General features: G+C 38.3%; 1 protein-coding gene across 6 annotated transcripts in view; it reads right to left on the bottom strand.

Moving 5' to 3' along the window:
• Positions 1 to 3060, bottom strand: part of DYNC1I2 (dynein cytoplasmic 1 intermediate chain 2) — a 53654-nt gene extending 50594 nt beyond the window's left edge. For 2 of the 6 annotated variants that reach the window (XM_027590465.1, XM_027590468.1), the window contains exons 1-2: positions 2531 to 2686; positions 1349 to 1465 (exon numbers count right to left, since the gene is read on the bottom strand). In XM_027590465.1, the coding sequence (XP_027446266.1) occupies positions 1349 to 1456 (108 nt within the window). In that variant the 5' untranslated portion in view covers positions 1457 to 1465; positions 2531 to 2686. Of the gene's footprint in view, positions 1 to 1348; positions 1466 to 2530; positions 2754 to 2778 lie in introns of those variants that run through there. The other 4 variants (XM_027590470.1, XM_027590467.1, XM_027590471.1 and 1 more) reach the window with 4 other exon arrangements.
• Positions 3061 to 17097: the final 14037 nt, after the last annotated feature.

Below are 17097 nucleotides of genomic sequence, written 5' to 3'. Positions count from 1 at the left end.
ACCATTTAAAAAAAAGTCATCCGTGAACTTCATCAAAATAGCTAAACAGGCTGTATTATGAAGTTGACACTTTACCTGTATTATATAGCAATGTATTAGTAGACTCATTGTTTAATACTATTAAGTTATCTCTTGTAATGTTTTATAGCTTTTAAATTAGCTGTAAATCATGTAGTAGATATCCCTAGGCTATTTATGCCACTTATGGCCATCCTTAGAAAACAAAAATCAAATATGCTCTCAGCACTGAAGGGTTTAAGGCTGCAGATACTACTTTGGAATGGCTCTGCCTATTGGACTCATGTTTCTATCAGTTAACTTTTAATCAAACAGCTAACTTAAACCTCCAACAGTCTTACAATAATGTATCACAGAAAGGTTCAGAATAAATGAGAAAACTCTTCAAAGGCTTTTACAGCATCATAGCAATGCTGTACAAAAATTGTACTTTCGATTTTTCTTTTTTTTAATTAACATATAATGTATTATTTGTTTCAGGGGTACAGGTCTGTGATTCAATTTTTTCTGATTTTTCTTTTCCCTTAAGAGATTTCTAGAAGTCCTGGCTATTGGCTAGCAAACAGAAACCTTGGTACTAATGTAACACTTAGGAAACATTATCTTACACTGACCATTTAAAACATATCTGTGGTAAAAGTATACAAATCTGTCCAAATAGTTGGGAAAAATGTACATATCAATACAGGAACAAGTAAAATATCTCCAGCTCAGGGTCAATGTATATTTGCCATACATGATGAAATGGTGATGTGAAAAATCAGAAGACATATCTATCTGGTCTATCTTTAAGGTAATATCAAACCTACTGCTTGGCAAAAATATTTCAAGGAAAATATTTCATGATGAAAGAGATAACAAATTCCCTAATCACTTAAATAATCTATTATATATTTCTCTTTTCTATTATTTATTCTGACAAACTGTTAGCAGTGCAGGCTAGCAAAACATTCAGATAAGTAAATTCAAATTCCAAACTAAGTTATGATATATATGCCATGTTTTATGAGCTATTACAAGGCAGATGTCCCTTACTTTATATAATAAACATATGCCTAGAAGAGAAATATGTAAATTGAACTTTTATAAACCAAATCCTCAAAATGCATCAATCTATATGAAATATTTTTATTCAGTACCAATAATCCTATTTTATCAATTTTGTCATTTTCACATACCTGGTTTCTTTAAAGTAAAATTCACCTACACTGCTATATTTGCAGTCACAACTGCTGGATTTTTGACTATTCTGAAGGTATTACATAAAGGTATAAGTATTTGATATTAAACCCAATTATTTTACTTGTTTACTTAAAAAAATAAAACATACTTCCTTTTTCTTCCTTTCTTCTTCTTTTCTCTTCTTTTCCTCTCTAATTTGGGCCAACCGCTGCTTCTTTCGTTCCAACTCTGCCTTTAATTCACTTTTGTCCGACATGTTTGTGACCTTAAAAAACATATAATCATTTATAATCACCATTAGGTTGGTAAAAGTAGCGCTCTTTTAAAAAAAATTAGTCTTCAAGAAGAGAATTATCTCAAGAGGCCTGTAGTTCACTGCTATCGAAAGACAACATATAAATTCTACTTTTTAAATATGGAAGCATAATATATTACTAAGATTTGAATAACATTATAAAGAAATGTATATAAATATTCAGAGTTGAACAAAGTAGCTGGCATACAGCAAGCTCTTTAATGTTCACATGCCCAGATTTAACACAATGTCTCTGACTCTTAAAACAGAGCACATGGGTTGGCATTAAAGAGCTCTTAGGCTATATGACACAGATCAAATCTATAACCAGAGTTTTGCATTCATCCCTAGAAATTTGATTAAAAAAATATGCGGTCAGACAAAATTCCCGTAAATAATGTGTAATACTAATAATATTCAGGACAAGCAAAACACAAAATTTACCATCATTAACTATCAAATATATTTAAAGTAAGTATATTTTAAGTCAAAGCCCAACAGCAAAGTCTGACCGGCTCATCCTCCCAGGCCGGAAGCTCCGTGACTGACAAGTTCACTTTCTCAAAACTACAAGGAAGAGAAAGCCTCTGTCATTTTGTTTTATAGCCTCCACGTTCAGGTACTTTCCCACATACATGGGGAGGGAAGGCACTGTCAACGCCATGTAGGCATGACTTTTATTTATAAAATGGAGCAAGGCGAAAAAGAGTCACTTTTCCTCTGAGGTCACCACTAAGAGGGCGCGGTCCATGATAGGGCGTCTGGGAGAGGGGGGCCACAGGGCGGCGAGCAAGCCTCGAGGCTCCGCGGGCCATCCTCCGGTGGGTCAAGAAGGGAAGCGAGTGATCTCGTCTCCCGCCCCGGCCCCCCCCCCCCCCCCGGCTTTCCTGAGTCACCGCACCTGTCTCTCCCCGCCTCTCCCCTTCAGGAGCCGGGCCGGGCAGCGCTGTCAGCAGAAACTGCCAAACCGCCCTTTGAGCCGGGACGTGTGACACAGCAGGCAGAAAAGCCTGGAGGGAAGCACAGTCAACCCACCTGTCAGCTGGCGGGATGGGAAAAAGAGTCCGCCCGCCTGCAACGTCCGGGTAACGTCCCTCTCCTTCACTCCCAACTCCCAAGAGTCGCCGCCACCAGCTCCGCGGCTTCGCGAAGCACACAAAGAGGGTTGGGCGGCGGCTACTACGGCGAGAGCTTAGGGACAAATAGCTTCACCAGAACGAGGTCGCTCCCGGAAAGAAGGGTGGGGCCGTGCTGCGTGAATTGCCGCCCCCTCCGTAACTTACCTGTGTAGAGTAGAAACCAAAAGATAAGACAAAGAACCCAGTCAGCCTAGGGGCCCGAAGTGTTTCCACTTTGCCAAAAACTGGAAGAATACGCCTGATGTCCTCCGGCTAGGTAAGCAACCACACCACTCTCGCCTTACAGAGTGACACGACCAGAGAGAACTACAATCCCCAGCTACAAGGGAAACCTGCGTGCCTCGAGCAATGCATTCTGGGAGTTACGGTCAATGGTCGTCGCAAAGTATGCTGGGACGTGTAGTGTTTTCTAGGCTTGCGGTTACCCACTTCAAGGCCTTGTATCTTCAGTATTCCAAAGAGAAGCTTCCAGCACTTCCCTTTAACGAATTATTCTGGTCCTCTGGTCAGTGCTCACAATGTTGTATGTGTTATATATTAAGATCTCTGACTCAACATTGGCCGGATTTTAAGAAGGGTTATTTTCCGGTGGTGAACTTATGTATTACACTGCACGTGAAGAACATTTTTTTAGATATATACACCAATTTTAAGAAAAAATGCCTTATAGACGTTTCATGTGGCATCTTAGGCAATAGCTAAAATATAAAACTAAATTTTGAAAATGTGTAACGCATTCTGCCAGAAATGTGACCATTTGTGTTTAATTAGAAAAAGATTTGGAAGTCTTTACTCAGTTTTTACTAGGAATCTCGTGCAATTGTAAACTTGCTTAGCTGGAATGTTAGTGTTATGAAAATTAGCAATAAAAACTTTTTTTAAGTAGGCGTGGAGCCCAATGCTGGACCTGAACTCAGCACCATGAGATCAAGATCTGAGCTAAAGTCTAGAGTCAGGTGGTCCAACCAACTGAGCCACCCAGGCACCCCAGCAATAAAGACTTCTAATTACCCTATTTCTCCTTAGTTTCATCATGTACACATGGAATATTCATTTGAGACTACAAATAAAATGATTACTATTGGAATAAATAAATAGATAAATAAATGTTTTTCAGCATTGCAAGTAATTCTTCAGAACTTTGTTGCAGTGTGGTAGGTAGCATTTTGATTTTCTCTCAAGAATTTTTGAAAAGAGAATTTTACGCTCTTGAAATCAATCATTTTATACTATTGAAACCAAGCAAGAATGATTTCCACAGTTGTTAGGTGTTTTAATATACAAAAAAGGAAAAGTTATTGGAATATGAATTTACCAGAAATTTATGGGTCAATACACATTTTAAATTTTCTTATTTAAATAAAGCATTATTTGGAAATAATTAAAGCTAACACCAAAGCAATGTCTTTCCTATAGTCTAGAGCGACATTGCCCAAATCTAGGATTAACCTTTAGGATTCACGTTCTAAGTCCTTAGGCCTGTGCCTAGTCTTTTCCTTATCTTACCCTGCCTATATACAAGATAAATATCTCAGAAATAAATTCAAGAAAGAAAATTCTTTCAATTTCAAGACTTTTCCCCATAACCTAAAATTTCAAAGAGCCCCATAACTGTACTCCTTTTTTTAATTATGTGATGTTAATCACCATACACTGTACTCCTTTTTGTTTTCTTTCTTCTTTTGTAATATTTAGTTTTCATTTATTAATTTGAAAACTTGTTATTGATTGCCTACCATGTGCTAGGAATGGTACTGGGTGCTGTATGTAAGAGCTAAAATGCATATCTCTGTCAGGACGCTCAGTTCAACTAAATATTACAATGAGATTCAGTAGAGAAGTGATGGAAACACTCTGGAAAAGAAAATTTTCAGAAGGAGGTGATTCCAGAGCTCAATCTTTGATTTTGAAAGACTGAATAGTAGTTAACCAAGCAAAGAAGATGCGGAAAGTTGCCTTAGGAAGAGGAAGGAATGTGGCCAGTGTACATAATATGAGAGCATGGACTACTGGAAAATCTGGAAATAATTCAAAACGGCTGTAGGCTAGGGCAAGAACAAGGGAATGAAGTCACAAGCAGTGGCAAAGTCACATATCCCAGTTTAGAGTCCTGAAGATGATGTGAATCCACTGACAGATTTTAAATAGGAGGATGGTAGGATAAGTTTAGCATATTAGACATTGACCTTTCAAAGTGGGTTTGAAGAAAGTCCGATATGATGATATTTTTGGCCCTTAGACTCATTTCCTACCCTTCTTTGCCAAACTTTATGCCTCTGGGGAGTGACCTCGGCTTCTTTGATGACTCCCCAGTAGTTGGGTTTACCTAATGAGAGGCTTAAGCATCTTCTGCTCTATCAGAAGGCAGATGGAAAGTGAAATTTGGCTTCTCTTCTCTACTTCTTCCCTCCGTTGATGTTATATCTCCAATAGTAGCTTCATTCCTTCCTGGCTACAGCTCTTGCAAGTGGCCCCTCCTCCATGGCTCTACCTTTCACTGGGCTCTGGAAACTTTATTTTCTCCTTTTGTCTCTTTAGCATCCCCTCTGTAGCTAGTCTCCAAGTGCCTCGTCAACTCTAATTTGCTCACTTACCTCTGTCAGCCCTTCTGTAACTGGTCCTTTCATCAGAGTATCTTTATTTGAACTCTGGGTGAACTCTGTTTCTTTCTGAGACCCTAATTGATACAGCTTCATTGAAGGGATGGGAGATGGAGAGAAGAGGCAGGGTAGAGACTAGAAGCAGGGAATATACTTGGAAGGTTTTTAGATGGAGCCAGAAACTACTTGTGTATGAGCCAATGCATTTACGGTGGGAATTAAGAAAAATAGACTGGAGGAATGTTAAGGTTTTAGAACAGTAAAGCAGGTTAGGTACCCCAGCTGGCCTTCCTCCTGAAAAGAATTAAAAATGCAGGATAAAGTACCTTCCTTCTTGCTTTAATGAGCTGGCAAGAAAGTAAAGAGTACTTAGGACAAAAGAAGGTGGGAACCTAGATGGCATATACCTAACTTGGTGAATTTTCACAGCTTGTAGGCAGGAGACCACAAGAGACAAAGCCCAAGGCCTACTCTAGACTGCTATCTCAAAAGGAAACCTCAGAATACATCCTTGATGTGAGAAATCTACCGCCACTTCTGAAGAAATGCCTAGCAACTTTGGCACTGATGGAATGGGAATGAGGAGGCAAATTTCTGAGAATGTGCAATCACAGGTGGGCCCTCACATGGCTTTTCAGCCTGAAATTTCAGTACCTGGATGGTTCATAAAAACATGGGCTGAAAATGTGATTTAAAGTTATCCAGACTTATCATGTACTCAGGTGCCTGGGAGAAGCAAACATGAATCTTTTTGGAGGGGCTCCTCTTATTCCAAGCTTTGAAGAAAATTCAACACTTTGAAGAATTCTACATGGATAAATGTCAAGAAATATGAGCTCAAAATCACAAAACACACAAAGGAGGCACCAAAAGCAAGAGCCAACCAACCAAAACAACAGATACCAGAATAAGACCCACAAAGACTTCTGATATTAGAATATCAGACACAGGATATAAAATAAATATGGTTAACTATTATAAAAGATAAAAGAACTAAAAATATGACTAAAACAGCAGATTTTAAAAAGAACCAACTAGCTCAACTGGAAATTAACAATATACTAACTAAAATAAAAGACTCAAGAGATGAGTTGAACATAGCTAAAGAGGGCAGTACTACACTTATACCAAATCTTGGGCCCTGTACTTTGGACTCAGCTCTGGCCTTTATGCAGCCCCAAGGAATATGAATGGCTAAGGATATGGCCATTCATATGAAATCTATATGCCCCCTTAGAGATCATACTTCTGACATCAGGGACCCTGAAATTACCACCTCAAATCACCCCAAGCCTGCTTCCGGTTCCTTATGGAGACCTCTTCTCCAGGTCTCTCCTCCTGAGGGTAGCCTGCACTCTCAGGGGGTGGCCTGCACTCTCAGGGGGTGGCCAAGAAATGGCTCTCATAGGACTATGATGGGACTTGGATTTGTAGGTCGGCTGCCCAAGTGTGTACATGCAATGGCCGTTGCAGTATGGAATGGAGCTGAGGATAAAAGGAGAGGGGTTTGGAGTTAGCAGTTAGGAGTCAGCATTCCCTGTGCCACCATATTATAGGGCAGAGCTCTAGGTATCCAAGAATTTTAAATTCAAACCTGGTTTTTGTCAAGATAGGAGGAAGGAATATATTTTATTTAATTTTTTGTTAGTTTGATTTCTGACTTTTAAATGTGTCTCTATAGTATGTGTCCTTTCATTTGTACTTTTTTCCAGGGTCCTAGAAATATTAGGGGTAGATCAAGAAGAGAAAATATTTGTATTGGAAGGTAGTACTAAAGAAATTATCCAGAATGCAGTACAGAGAGACAAAAAGGTAATATGGAAGAAAGATTAGAAACATGGAGGATAGGAAGAGGTTTAACAAGCATCTAATGAAGTTCTAGAAGGGAAAGGGAGAGAGAAGAGAGCAGAGGAAATATCCAAAAAGGCACTTTTTCACAATGGGGAAAAATCACCAATCCACAGATTCAAGAATTCCAATTAGTTGCAAATGGGATACATGAAATCTAGACCTTGACACTGCAGAATGAAATTGTAGAGAAGAAAGGAAACAAAACAAAACAACAACAACAAAAAGCCAAACCTGGAAATAACCCAAATGTCCATCAACTGATGAACAGATAAAATGCTAATATAGCCATATGATGTTGGAGCACTACTCAACAACAGAGAGGAATGAACTACTCGTATGTGTAATGGCATGAATGAATCTTCAAAACATCATGCTAAGTCAAAGCCAGACAGAAATGACTACATACTGTATGATTGCATTTCTGTGAAATCCTAGACAAGGCAGAACTATGACAAAAGCAAATCAGTTGTTGCCTGGGGCTGGAATAGAGAATGACTCACTGCCAAGGGGGCATAAGGGAACTTTTTAGAGCAATGGAAGTGTTTTGGTTACTGTGGCTTTGTAGTAAGTTTTGCACTCAGGAAGTGTGTGACCTCCAATTTTGTTCTTTTTCAGGATTGTTTTGGCTATTTGGAATACCTTGAAATTCCATATGAATTTTAGGATGAATATTTCTATTTCTGCTAAAAAGGCCATTAAGATTTTGGTGGAGAGTGTGTTAAATCTGTAGATCTGTTTGGGGAAGATAGCCATCTTAACAATAGTAAATCTTCCAATCTACAGTCACAGAATATCTTTCCATTTATTTAGCCCTTTGATTTCTTTCAGCAATATTTTGTTTTGTTTTGTTTTCAGTGTACAAGTCTTGCCCTCCTTGGTTAAATTTTACCTAAGCATTTACTTTTTTAAATGCTATTATAAATGTAATTAGTTCCTTAATTTCCTTTTGGGATTGTTCGTTGCTAGTGTATAAAAATACAGCTGAGTTTTGTGTGTTAATCTTGTATCCTGCAACTTTGCTGGATTTATTTGCTCTAACAGCTTTTTGGTAGATTCTTTAGGATTTTCTACCTATAAGATTATGTCACCTATAAATAGAAATAGCTTTACTTCTTCCTTTCCAATTTGGATGCATTTCTTTTCCTTGCCTAATTCTCTGGCTAGAACGTCCAGTACAATGTCGAATAAAAGTGGTGAAAAAGAACACCCTTGCCTTGTTCCTGATCTCAGGGGGAAAACTTTCAGTCTTGAAACTACTGCTTTTTTAAAAGGTCAGAATACTCTTCCTTTCATTAGAAGAGTAGCCAAGGGCGCCTGGGTGGCTCAGTTGGTTAAGTGACTGCCTTCGGCTCAGGTCATGATCCCGGAGTCTGGGGATCGAGCCCCACATAGGGCTCTCTGCTCAGCAGGGAGTCTGCTTCTTCCTCTGACCCTACCCCCTCTTGGGCTCTCTCTCTCACTCTCTCTCAAATAAATAAATAAAATCTTTAAAAAAAAAAAAAGAAGAGTAGCCAAGATTATTCTGTAGAGTCTGGTTTCTCTAAGACCATGCGCAACCACCCCGCTCCCCATCGCCCACTATTATTTGATCCTACTCACCCGGGGAACTACATCAGCTGAAGACTCCTGCTTTCAGGCAGGGAGCTGAAAGTGGTGTGGGAAGTATCCAGATATTGTTTGAAATTTCCATCTGCTTAATTGGAATAAAGGATATGTAAAATATTTTAGCTAATTTCTGTCTCTTAGTGTCCTAAAATTTCTATCTCATTGTGATTAAAGAATCACTGGCCAAACAAGGATGTTTTTCAAATCCTAAAATCTGATTAAGTAAATAAGGATAGAGCCATAGAACGCAGTATTATGAAGCCATTAAAATCGGCACAGTGGTTCTCTATATGCTGATGGCAAGTAACTTCCAATATAATTTATAATTGGAAAGAGTAGTGTACAGGGTAGTTTGCTTAGAGTTATTCCATGTGTGTAGAAAAGAAGAAACACATCCATGTGTTTACTATTTTTACAAAAATACACAAGAAGTGAATTAATAATGAATGTTTCTAGTTTATCATCTGAAAGAGACTCAATGGAATTGTGGAAAAGTTTATCCATCAGATGAAAGAAACATAACACTTGCTCATTTGAATTTACCTAAGAGAATTTTGTATTTCTGCTGGAATGTTTGTTTTTTATTTCAAAATTTTATCTCCTAAGAATAATGAATGTTTCTAGAGAAGAGGGTTAGTTGTCTTGGGACCTAGGGTAAAACAAAGACTTTCTCCTGTGGTCCATTTAATTTTTTTTTTAATAAGTAAATGTGTAAACAAAAAGCACAAAAAGAACCCACACATATTTTTGTTTTATTTCATTTTAACACTTTAAAGAAATCCTCATTATCAGCATTGATTAGAAAGACTGTAATGGCTAAGAAAAGGCCCCTACTCCAGATATTAGTTCAAACCACTATGTCACTTCTACTTAAATTGGCAGGGCTGAGAGGAGTCATAGTTAGCATTAGTACTGAAGGGGTTTTTTGTTTTGGGGGAATGGCTGGGGGGATTTGCATTTTAAAACTTCTCAGAATAGTTTGTAAAAGAGGGTAGAAATAGAGGGAAAATGCATTTGTTGAACACATTCATATCCAGAATTACACTTGAACTCAATATGCCCACTTATGGAAAATTTTATAAAAGCAACCATTGCAGGGTTTCATTTATATGAAATTTTAAAGCAGGTAAAACTCATCTAATGCTATATAAGTCAGAATAGTAGCTATGAAGGCATGGAGGTACTGACTGGAAAGGGGCATGGGAAGTTTGAGGGTGCTGGTAATGTTACATATCTTGGTTTGGGTGTAGGTTACATAAATTTATATAATCTATAAAATTTATTGTACAATTGTACATATTAAAAGTATATAAATTTTATGTATTTATATAATCTGTAAAAAATTCTACCCCTATGAAGGGTCTTCTTTACTGTATATATGTTATACTTAATAAAATGTTAAGAAAAAAGTAGCATATTGAACTCTGGCACTTTTAAACCAACCAACAAACATATAAACCATCAGAAAAATACAACACCCAAATCAGAAGAGGAAGGAATTTGCAAGGAATAGAAATGTGTTATACTACTCAGTGATCCAGGCATCTCAAGATACTGTAGGGGCTTCAATAAGTCTTTCCCAGGCAGTCTACTATAGCATTTATAAATGTTTGTTGACAACCTTGTGATATACATTTTCATCAAAGTTTATGATGAAATTATGTTGCAAAAAAGAAGTAGTTGCATTAGCAATGCATGAAGCTTTCTGGTAATTATACTTTTAGTGTTCTTCTGTAAAATGTCACTTGTTTGGTTATAACTTTGCTAAAATGAAATATACTAAAATTTAAGATACACATTCCCATGGCCTTTTTACCAGGCAAAGAGCATGCAGCATTTCCCAGGACCTTTTCATAAATACTGTATCCCTCCTATTTTTTCTACATGTTAATCTGCTAATATTTCACTTTGATGATCTAAGTTCATGAAGTTTCTACCACCCTGCCTTTGTGACCTTACATTGTTCATCTTTGGTATGTTAACAGCTCCTTCCAAAGTCATTTGTGTTTTTAAAATTTTCCAGATACTTCCTTCACCTTCAAGAAATGTATTTGACCTTGTCTTTCAGGCATTGGCACAACTACCTATTTTCTTCCAACTTTGGGAACTATCTTAACTTTCCCATTTCCTCTCATGCCTAAATGAAGTTCTTTAAGAAACTATCTTCACTCAAGGGAGTGTTCATGAGCTGGCCAGCAAATCTCTCCTCATAATTTAACAGCATTACTTTTCTATCATCCTTATTATTGTTCTAGTCTGTATTTTTCCCTTTGGAGTGTTTGCTGCATTGTTAACTTAATATAGGTTTTTTTTTTCATTATTTCCTCTACTTGTCTTGATGCACATATTTTCTTTCTTAGTGTCAAAATAAGGTGATGGTAAATTATGAGTCCCTTCTGAGCTGAGGATACTTTTGTAATCTGGTAACCTTTGGCAGGAAGCACATATCCTAGTGAATGATGGAGCACTTAAGAGTGATTCACCACTGAGCATTACAGAAAATAGGCTGAGGGTTCAAAAATTCAAGGCAAGTTCCTTCTCCTCAGCGTGGTGTATATACTGTGCTCTCACTTTTCTACCCCCTATTATGTGGTTAAGAGAGAGGAGGTAATGATGGCTTCTGAAAGTTACCTATAATGCACTCAAAACTCTGTCTGGTGTAATGGTTTTAAAAGGTAGAATGAAAACACAGAAGATCAACAGAAAAGGAATCATTTTCTGATAGAGAAAGCAAGGCTTGCATGCCTCCTGATACACACATTAACTGTAATGGGAATTATGAGTGCCCCATTAAAGGAGCATGTACCCCCCCAAGTGTGCTAGGGAGATACTCTTTCACCCCCAGAATCTCTTGTATTGATTTGGTTTCTTGTGGTAGAATCAATCTTGTATTATTGTTTTAAGGTTACTACTGGGTATTCAATATGTTGTCTTTTGAGGGTAAGGGTAGAGAATAATTACTGATCGGCAGGCAAAACCTTGTTAAACAACCACAAACCCTATGTGAAGTTCAAATCAGACCCAGATTGATTAATTTTCAGGTTAGATGGCTTGACCTGTAATATTCCTCTTTGAATAAATATTTATTCAACATTTGACCTTACTGACTTCAGGCAAATTTCAGCATGGTTATGACTTTCTACATTAACATGGAAATGAACTTCTAATTATACAGAACTGTTGATTAACAACATGTACAGATATGCATAATGGGAAAAAAACTTTGGTTTGTTCAGTGATCTTTCCAGAAATCTTTTTTTTAAAGGAAGTTGAGGATTTTTTTTTAATTTTATTTATTTATTTATTTGAGAGAGAATGAGAGAGAGAGAGCACATGAGAGGGGGAAGGGTCAGAGGGAGAAGCAGACTCCCTGCCAAGCAGGGAGCCTGATGCGGGACTCGATCCTGAGACTCCAGGATCATGACCTGAGCCGAAAGCAGTCGCTTAACCAACTGAGCCACCCAGGCGCCCTCTTTCCAGAAATCTTGATCACTGACAGATGCTTAGCTTTTAAAATGCTGTCTGTGTGGGGGTGCCTGGGTGGCTCAGTCAGTTGAGCATCTGCCTCTTGATTTTGGCTCAGGTCATGATCTCAGGGTCGTGAGATCGAGCTCTGCATTGGGCTGTGCACTGAGGATGGAACCTGCTTAGGATTCTCTCTCTCTTTCTCCCTCTGCTTCTCCCCCAACTTGTGCACATGCACTCTCTTTCTCTCTCAAAAAATAAATAAAAATGTCTCTGTGTATGTATAAATATAATATATATGTAATATATAAATATATATATTTATACACTAGGAAATATTTATGCAGTGTAACACTATCTCCTGAGTTCTCCAGCCATATATCTTAACTCCACTGGATATCTTCTGGAGATCCTACAGGCACCTCAAATTCAACATATCCAAAACTGACCTGTCATTTTTCCCAGCAAGCCTGCTAACTCCCCTGTGCCCAGTCTCACTGAATGAAACCATCATTCCTTCAGTCACACGTGGCCTAAAAAAAGTTGCTAAAAGATATAAGGTGAGAACTGGATCAGCATTAAGCGTGACTTTAGGCTGAGCCAAAAAGGTATGGGTCCGCTTGTCCTTATATTTCCCAAACCCTGGAGCCAAATTAATCTTAGAAACTAGAATAGAAATGAAGGAGTAGGTAGAGTTAGATGATCCCAACTGTCAGCTTCTAGGACTTTGGGGCCAGAGAGGTTATCACATCAGCTATCACCAGGTGCCCTCTGTAACTCTCTAATAGCCCCCTCATCATTTTAACTTACTGCCTACGAAGCTTTTCTCTGCACAATCGCACAATTTAAAAAGAACAGTATTTGTGTCATCAGTTAGGCTGCTTTCAGGTGTTTTTCTAGACCATCAAGGTACCTGAGTGAAGACAGTAAATTGCAGGGCGCAGGCCCCTACCTTGCTTGGTGCCATTGTGTCCCCAGCCCTAAGAACAAGTCTAGCCCATGATGGGCTCTCAGGAAATAGTCATTGAATTTTGGATGGATTACAATGTAATTACAGTAGTACTTACTACTTTGGACCGTACAGATTTACAATTCTAATAGTTCAGATGTCACAAACTGGAATCTTGCTTTTCTCATTGTTACAAAGTAAACAAGGAAGATTAGGAGTGAAGCTTGATATATTGTTTTCAAGCAGCTGTATAGCAAAACATTTAGATTAAAATCAATGAATGTACTACTTATAAATTATTTTGTGACATTCAGAGAACTCATGGAAATCAGAGAAAAATTACTAGTATACTCAGAAATAAATAGGCAAAGAAAAAGATAGTTTGCAATAGAGTACCTACAAATGGCTAATATGTGTGAAAATGATCAATTCCTAGTAGTGAAGATACACAAATTTAAATAAGGAAGTATAACTTTGTAGCTCTCATGTTAGAAACTATTTAAAACTTTTGGCCTCAAGAGGTGGACGGATATTCTTATCTGCTTTCAATAAGTGTACACAATGTTGCTGCTTTTAGGAAAATAATTTTCAGTGCTTGAAAAATGTTTGCATCATTAAACAGTTTGTTCAATATCTGAAAGTCCATCCTACAAAAATAATTTTATTTATTTTTAAAGATTTTATTTATTTATTTGACAGAGACATAGAGAGAGAGCACAAGTAGGCAGAGCGGCTGGCAGAGGGAGAGAAAGAAGCAGGCTCCCCGCTGAGCAGGGAGCTTGACATGGGTACTAATCCCAGGACCCTGGGATCATGACCTGAGCTGAAAGCAGATGCTCAACCAACTGAGCCACCAAGGCACCCCCCCAAAAAATTTTAAAAATAATATTTACAAACATTTTCATGACCTTTAAAAATAATTGTGAACAATTAGAAGCAATCTGGATATCCAACTACAGAGAATAACTGGAGTCAACTGTGGCATAGGCCACATGGCAGAAACATTTTCCACTGCTGAAATCATGTTTCATAGAGTTGGATGATGTGAGAAAACATTACTGTCTTGTTATAATGGCGAGTGAAAAATGTAAGAATATAAGTTTATATATAAAGTATGACTTCAACTACTTGTAAACAATTATACAGAGGGAAAAAACTAGGGTGAAATTAGCCAATATGTCAACAGTGAATGGCTCTGGGTGATGAGACAGCAGGACCCAGAGGAGGAGTTGGCAAAGAAGAGTTAGATGGTCCTAGAGAGAAAGGTGTTCACACAGGCGTGGATATAAAAACCCCTCAGAAAGAGCCAAACATTCGAAGAAAGCATGATGTCATCCATATAACAGACGTAGGAAATGTGACATCAAAGGATATGGCATCTTTAGCAGCTTTTGGACAGTTAAGGCTGAGAAAGGCTTGCCTTGTGGGAAGAATCTGAGGCTGAAGCAGTGTTTGTCAAACTGTGTTCCATAGAATCCCTGAAACCTGTATGAGTATTTTTAGAAAGGCCATAAGCCTCTGATTCAAATTTCTTCGGAGTCTACATTGCCATAAAGACTGCAATTAACTCCATTAACCCCAGTTTCAAAAGTGTGTTGTTTGACTAACTTATGTAAGAAGTAAATGTTAAATGTTATAAAGCTGAATGCGCGAAATAAACCCATGCTGAGAAAATGTGGTCTTACCTATCTTGCGTATCAGGGTTAATGACAATTTTGTTAGTAAAAAGAAAAAAAAAGGTTCTGCTGTTTAAAAACAGAAGTGGAAACTTCTGCCATCTGGTCCATAGTCTGCCTCTTGGAGCTGTGCACTGTGCAAAAGTGGTGGAAGTGGAGTCAGGGTCTACATCACGAATGCTAATGAGCCTGCGGGTTATCTCGATGGCAACAGAGAATCACTGATGTATTTTTAACCCAAGGCGTTACATGTTCTAATTTATATTTTAAAACGGTTTTTTTTTTTTTAGTAGCTGACTTATCTATTGCATAGGGCTTCAGGGTGAAATAAGGAAAGAAAAAAGAAATACGTGAAAAGTATTTGGAAAAGTGACTATCACATAGTAAGTGTCCACGATGTTTATGTTTTTTATTATTACTGTTACAACTATGACGACTTTTCCAGGGAATACAGGGATAGAGGAAGTATGCGTGTAGGGAGAATCTTTCTCTACCTATACTTCCAACAGACAATTTGAGATTGAGAAACCTTTGGAGCAGTAATTCTTAAACTTTTCTAACTCATTAGAAAAGTGGATGGAAAATGCAATCTCTCCTTGAATAAATTCACCTACACACAAAATATTGTACACAATTTTGTAAATGGGAAAAGGACCCGTAAAAGCCCATTTAGTGTAAGCTCTAGACGTCCTGGGGTGGTGGGACAGGGAGAGAGCTGCAGTTACCGGAGACAGCGCAGGCGGGGCACTGCACGGGAGGGGGCGATAGAACACACACATATTTAAAAGAGGTTTTAAAATAGCCACTAGCCTCATGCAGCCAACATTCACCAAGTAAAAATATGTGTTGTGTCCAGACCTATGTTGAACATTATGGAAAATGCAAAAATCTATAAGACAAGACCCTAGAAGTCAAGGTCTCTTGTGGTGGAGAAGTACTAGCCCATACTCCAAATCCAGAGGCACAGGGCCAGGAGACAGCTTGTTGGAAGTGGCGCCTGGATGATAACACACATTACTATAAAGCTAATGGTGAATTAAAAACATGTTTATTGAGCTGCTGCAGTTGATAAAAGCACAAAGTAAGGCACCATTAAGCGACTCAACAGTGTAATGGTGGGGAAGACATTCTTAAAAAGGTATAATGACACCGATGGAAAGCCATTAGTCACGAATGCCACTTCTGGATTTCAGTTATGAAGTTCTGTATAAGAAAACACTTCGGGGGCGCCTGGGTGGTTCAGTCAGTTAAGCGCCTGTCTTTGGCTCAGGTCATGATCCCAGGGTCCTGGGATCAAGCCCCACAGTGGGCTCCCCCTGTCTCAAATAAATAAATAAAATCTTTAAAAAAAAGGAAGGAAAACACTTGGCATATAATAGCATACAAGATTATATCTAATTTGTTACAGAAAACAAGATATACATTTTAAGAGGTATTTTTTTAAATCTCTGTGTTTTCAGGTAAGAGAAGTGGCTAATTTTGAGCAGAAACTGCTGAGTGAAAACCCATAGCATGATAATATGCCAGTTAGGTAAATATTACCAACATGCAAAATTGTACGTGGTATCGTGCTGATTGATAAGACTGTGGCTATGCCTTAAAGTAATTTGATTAATTCCCAGTGTAATTTGTGGAAACTCCCTCTTCAATGTAAAGCTACATTTAATCTAAAGAAAATTAAGCAGATAGAGTCTCTGCCTTCTACGTATTAATGAATGTACTCATTCACTCAACAACCATTTACACAGAGTGCTGTGTGTGAGGCATGGTCCTGGGCACCAGGAAACAATGTGAACAATACAGCAAGGTCCCTGTACTCCTGAACCATATAGTCCAAAAAAATAATGATCAACTGTGATAAGTGCTATGAAGGAACAAACCTGGTGCAGATAATAACAGATCGAAGATCTTTTAAGATAAGGTGGTCAAGGGAAAGCCTCTGAGGGGTTAGTACAAAGACCTGAATTATAAAGTGGCCGGCCTTGAAAAGGCAAGCAGGGGAAGAAGGAATGGAATTTTTTGGCTATTAGGCAACTGAACTCCTTTCCTGTATTTAAGGCCTTCCCACTATGTGAATCTTGGTAAGAAGCAGGCTTCTCCAAAGCCCACTCTAACTCACTTTCCTAGTCTTCCTTGCATTAGGGTTTAGGTGCATGACCCAGGCTTGGACAAACAGAGTTACCTACCCAAGGCAGTGAATCAAGAGCCAGTGATACCAAGAAGCAGAGCCAAGAATTTTTTTTGGTGGCAATGCCAACCTTCAGTTTCTGGGGCAACGACTCCAGGATTCCCTTGTGTAAGAGAGCTTTGCATTCAG

The sequence above is a fragment of the Zalophus californianus genome, chromosome 3, assembly GCF_009762305.2.
Source record: "Zalophus californianus isolate mZalCal1 chromosome 3, mZalCal1.pri.v2, whole genome shotgun sequence".
In the NCBI taxonomy this organism is placed as follows: Eukaryota; Metazoa; Chordata; class Mammalia; order Carnivora; family Otariidae; genus Zalophus; species Zalophus californianus.
The sequence above is the reverse complement of the archived record's forward strand: the minus strand, read 5'-3'. Positions and strand labels throughout refer to the sequence as shown.